General features: G+C 38.7%; 1 protein-coding gene across 1 annotated transcript in view; it reads right to left on the reverse strand.

Annotated features, from left to right (window-relative positions):
• The window catches only part of LOC125025648 (tetraspanin-18-like), a gene marked incomplete at its 5' end in the record, with an annotated part of 37,484 nt that overhangs the window by 31,961 nt on the left and 523 nt on the right, over nucleotides 1–5,000 (reverse strand). Inside the window, 1 exon segment of the mRNA XM_047613752.1 lies at nucleotides 3,293–3,367. Within this exon segment, the coding sequence (XP_047469708.1) occupies nucleotides 3,293–3,367 (75 nt within the window).

A 5,000-nucleotide genomic window follows, 5' to 3' on the forward strand; every position in this document is an offset into this window, starting at 1 on the left:
TCATCATCACCACATCCTCATCATCACCATCATCCTCATCATCACCATCATCAGTATCATCCTCATCACATCACCATCACCATCATCAGTTTCATCCTCATCCTCATCACCACCATCACCATCATCATCATCATCTTAATGAGTTTATCATCCCTGAGATTTTGATTGGCTCGTTCCAATATCATCATCATCATCGTTATCTTGATTAATTTACCCGGTAGCAATTAATTCAAAAAATCGCATCGTAGTTAATCACCTTACTTCAGAATTATCTTCGAATTGTTTAAGTTAATTTTTACTATCTGAGAAAGGGAATTAGGAAGTGGACTCCAACCTCGCAGAGACAAGATCACGGGCTCTATCAGATACATTTTCTCTCCTCCTTCTTTTTCCTCTTCTCTTCTCTCTTCTTTCTTCTTTCCTTTTGTTTCTTTCTTCGTTTTCTTCTTCTTTTCTTCTCCTTCCTCTCCTTTTTTTTTCTTCTTCTCTTCCTCTTTCTCCTTCTCCTCCTCCTCCTCCTCCGTTTTCCTCTTCTCTTCTCTCTTCTCTCCTCTCTTCTTTCTTCTTTCTCCTTCCTTCCTTTTGTTTCTTTCTTCGTTTTCTTCTTCTTTTCTTCTCATTCTCCTTCTTTTTCTTTTTCTTCTTCTTTTTCTTTTTCTTCTTTTTCTCTTTCTCCTCTTCCTTTTCTCCTCCTCCTCCTTTTTCTCCTCCTCCTCCTTTTTCTCCTATTCCTTTTTCTTCTTCTTCGCCATGATTGCCTAACGATGATGAAATGACTTACGAAATCTATTTTTCTTTCCCATTTGATCCGGCAATGTCCATTTTAAGTGGAATTCTTGGGCGGAATCTGACCTTCTCAGACCTGACTTTGCGAACCCCAATTCTATGAACAAACGAAGAGGGAAGGAGAGAGGGTGAGATGGAAGCTGGGGCGGGGAGCGGAAGGAAGAGGGAGAGGGGGGAGGGAGGGAGGGAGGGAGGGAGGGAGGGAGGGAGGGAGGGAGGGAGGGAGGGAGGGAGAGGAGGGAGGGAGGTGGGAGGGAGGGAGAGGGGGAAGGAGGGAGGGAGAGGGGGCAGGGAGGCAGGGAGGGGGGAGGGAGGGAGGGAGCGGGGGCAGGGAGGGAGGGAGAGGGGGGTGGGAGGGAGGGAGAGAGAACTGAAATAGAAAGGGAGGATGAGAGAGAGAGAGAGAGAGAGAGAGAGAGAGAGAGAGAGAGAGAGAGAGAGAGAGAGAGAGAGAGAGAGAGATGAGAGAGAGAGAGACAGAGAGACAGAGAGATAGAGAGAGACAGAGAGAGAGAGAGAGAGAGAGAGAGAGAGACAGAGAGAGACAGAGAGAGACAGAGAGAGAGAGAGAGAGAGAGAGAGAGAGAGAGAGAGAGAGAGAGAGAGAGAGAGAGAGAGAGAGAGAGAGAGAGAGAGAGAGAGAGAGAGAGAGAGAGAGAGAGAGAGAGAGAGAGAGAGAGAGAGAGAGAGAGAGAGAGAGAGAGAGAGAGAGAGAGAGAAGAGAGAGAGAGAGAGAGAGAGAGAGAGAGAGAGAGAGAATGAGAGAGAGAGAATGAGAGAGAGAGACAGAGAGACAGAAAGACAGAGAGACAGAGACAAAGAGACAGAGAGACAGAGACAAAGAGACAGAGAGACAGACAGACAGACAGACAGAGAAAGACAACGAAAGTGTAAACAAATGAAGCGAACAAGAAACGCATAGGCCAGAAAGCGGCAGTCCCATAAACAACCGCACGAGCCAATCTCTAACCACCATTAACTCCCTAAAACCTGCCCTTCAGTAATAAAAAGGACGTCGGAAAGGCGATGTCTTAATTAATCAATGATCAATTCGACAGTAATCAATGCATTTACCGACGGCCCACCTGGATGCATTATCGAACTAGCTGACATGGCCGCGAATATTAACTTATTCTGGGAAAACGAACTACTTGTATGAACTGTTATCGTCATGATTATTAAGATATTACACTCAAGGCCTACTCAGGTAAAAAAATAAATAATCGTAAAAAATAATAAGGAAATATCGTAAAAAAAAAAATAATCACAAATAATAAGAAAAAACAGCATCACGATTCCTCCTATTCGGAAATACAGAAAACGAAAGAAAGAGAAAGAAAGAAAAAAAAAACGGATAATTGCGAAATATGCAAATGACGCGCTCCGAGGTTGCATCACTATTACGCAATCCTGATTGAATATACGTCATCGGAAGGCACCAATTATACTTTTTTTTATTATTCACTTTTCACTTCCTATCCATTTTTTTCCATTGCAATGTTATTCTTCCTCACTTCCTATCCTTTTCTCACTGCTTTATTGTTTTCTTTCACTTCCTATTGATTTGTTTTACTGTTATATTATTCACCCTCACTCCATACGCTTTATTCCACAGCTAAATTATTAATTTTCACTTTCTACCTTTTTTTTAAAGAGAACCTGCTGAGCTCAACCCAAGCATCGAAAGACGCCAATTATTCAATATACATTTTTTTATCACAGCGATATCATTCATTTTCACTTCCTACCCTCTTTATTTCTCCTCCTTCTTCTCCTCCTTCTTACCCTCTCTTCTTCTCCTCCTTCTTACTCTCTCTTCTTCTCCTCCTTCCTACCCTCTCTTCTTCTCCTCCTCCTTCTCCTCCTCCTTCTTCTTCTCCTTTTTCTTCCCCTTTTTCTTCTCTCCCTTTTTCTCCTCCTTGTTACCCTCTCTTCTTCTCCTCCTTCCTACCCTCTCTTCTTCTCCTCCTCCTTTTCCTCCTTCTTCTTCTCCTTTTTCTTCCCCTTTTTCTTCTCTCCCTTCTTCTCCTCCTTGTTACCCTCTCTTCTTCTCCTCCTCCTTCTCCTCCTTCTTCTTCTCCTTTTTCTTCCCATTTTTCTTCTCTCCCTTTTTCTCCTCCTTGTTACCCTCTCTTCTTCTCCTCCTTCCTACCCTCTCTTCTTCTCCTCCTCCTCCATTCTCCTCCTCCTCCTTCCACCTTCATTCTTCATATTACATCATCCACCTCACTCCCAACCCCTTCTTCACAGCCAACCTTATTCAAATTCCTTCTCACTCTTTCTCTTTCCTCTCTCCTCTCCTCTCCTCCCTATTCTCTCTCTATCTATCTGCCTGGCTTTCTATCTGCCTATCTCATTCAATCGCCCATTCACTCATCCACTCCCTCCCTCACCCATCCACTCTCTCCCTCGCCCACCCATCCAAGGGGGGTCGATTTTTTTGCTTTCATGTATTTGTTTTGTTTATTCAAATGGATTCGTGATCCGCACAAGGAAACCTGCTTACCTCAGCCTTGTAGACCGCAGCCAGGGCTCCTGCTGTCACTTCCAAGCAGAAAATCACGATGACCATCAGACCGTACTGGAAGAGAGAGGGGGGGGGGGGAGATTATATAATGTATGTGGAAATAATTATGCCATTACAGCGGGGTTGGAGGGAGGGGGTGGGGAGATTAGATCATTTAAATAGAAATAATTGTGTCGTTATGGCAGATTTCACGATGAAAAGGTGTAGCTTTAAATAATGTAACATTCTGTAAGACAAACGAACAAATGAATAAATACATGAATGAATAAAGAAAAAGATAAGATAAATAAATACATATTAATTAAAGAAAAGGGTTAATAAAACAAAATAGCAAGGTAGAATTGCAATAAGTGGCAGATTGAATGTCGAAAGCAAACTGTTAACTTATTCCTCATTATAAACTTTAAATTTTTGAAATATAATACACAGCGTTGAAATAAAACCTAAAATAGCATTGGAATGTAATCCATAATTAACACATTCATTTCTAAACCATCACCTAATAATAATAATAATAACAATAACAATAATAATAATAATAATAATAATAATAATAATGATAATGATAATAATATATAATAGTAATCAAATAAATGAAAGTTATGACCACACCATTCATCATAATCATCATTATGACTAGCACCATGAATTATCACAATCACTTTCATCGTCATTACCAAATCTATCTCTAAAAAAATACATACTCCAAATACTGAATAATTACGATAGTACAAAACCCAAACTTTCGCTTTGTTACAGCCTCTTTCTCTCTGCAACGCACGTCAGTCACAGTGCATGCAAACTCCCTTCCTATTTCCCTGTGCATGGCCGTGGATCATGCACAGGCTGCTTGCTAAATTTTCTCCCCGTGCTAATTAACTCACGTTTGTTATATCATTGTATCATTTTTTTTTTCTCTCTCTCTTTGATTAATCTTTATCAGTGTGTATTTTTAATTTCATGTATTTTTTTTTTTTTTTTATTCAAATGGATTCGTGATGGTTTTTTTTTATTATTATCATTATCAAAGTAATTATATTATCATCATTATTAAAGTAATCATTGCCATCATTATCATTGCAATCATTATTATCTTTATTCTCAGCAAGATTATCAACTATTACATTTGTATTTTCATCGTGACTATCATCATCAATACCATAATTGCAATTTTATTATCATCATCATTAATACTATTATCCTCCTCATTATTACATTACATTTTATTATCATTACTATCTATATGTTTCACATCATTATTACACTATTATGATTATTTTCCTTATTATTATTAATACTATTATTATCATTATTACTATCATTCGTATCATAATTACTATTACTATCATTATAATCATTGTCGTTATCACTACCATGATCATTATCAGTATTATCACTAATACTATCATAATTACCAATGTCATAATTATCAAATTTACTACCACTATCAAAATCACTATCACTATTACTATCACTACCACTACCATTATCACTGTCACTACGAATATCACTATCACTGCGAATATCACTATCACTACGAATATCACTACTATTATCACTATCACTAAGAATATCACTATCACTACGAATATCACTACTATTATCACTATCACTAAGAATATCACTATCACTACGAATATCACTACTATTATCACTACGAATATCACTACTATTATCACTACGAATA

The sequence above is a fragment of the Penaeus chinensis genome, chromosome 5, assembly GCF_019202785.1.
Source record: "Penaeus chinensis breed Huanghai No. 1 chromosome 5, ASM1920278v2, whole genome shotgun sequence".
NCBI classification, from domain to species: Eukaryota; Metazoa; Arthropoda; class Malacostraca; order Decapoda; family Penaeidae; genus Penaeus; species Penaeus chinensis.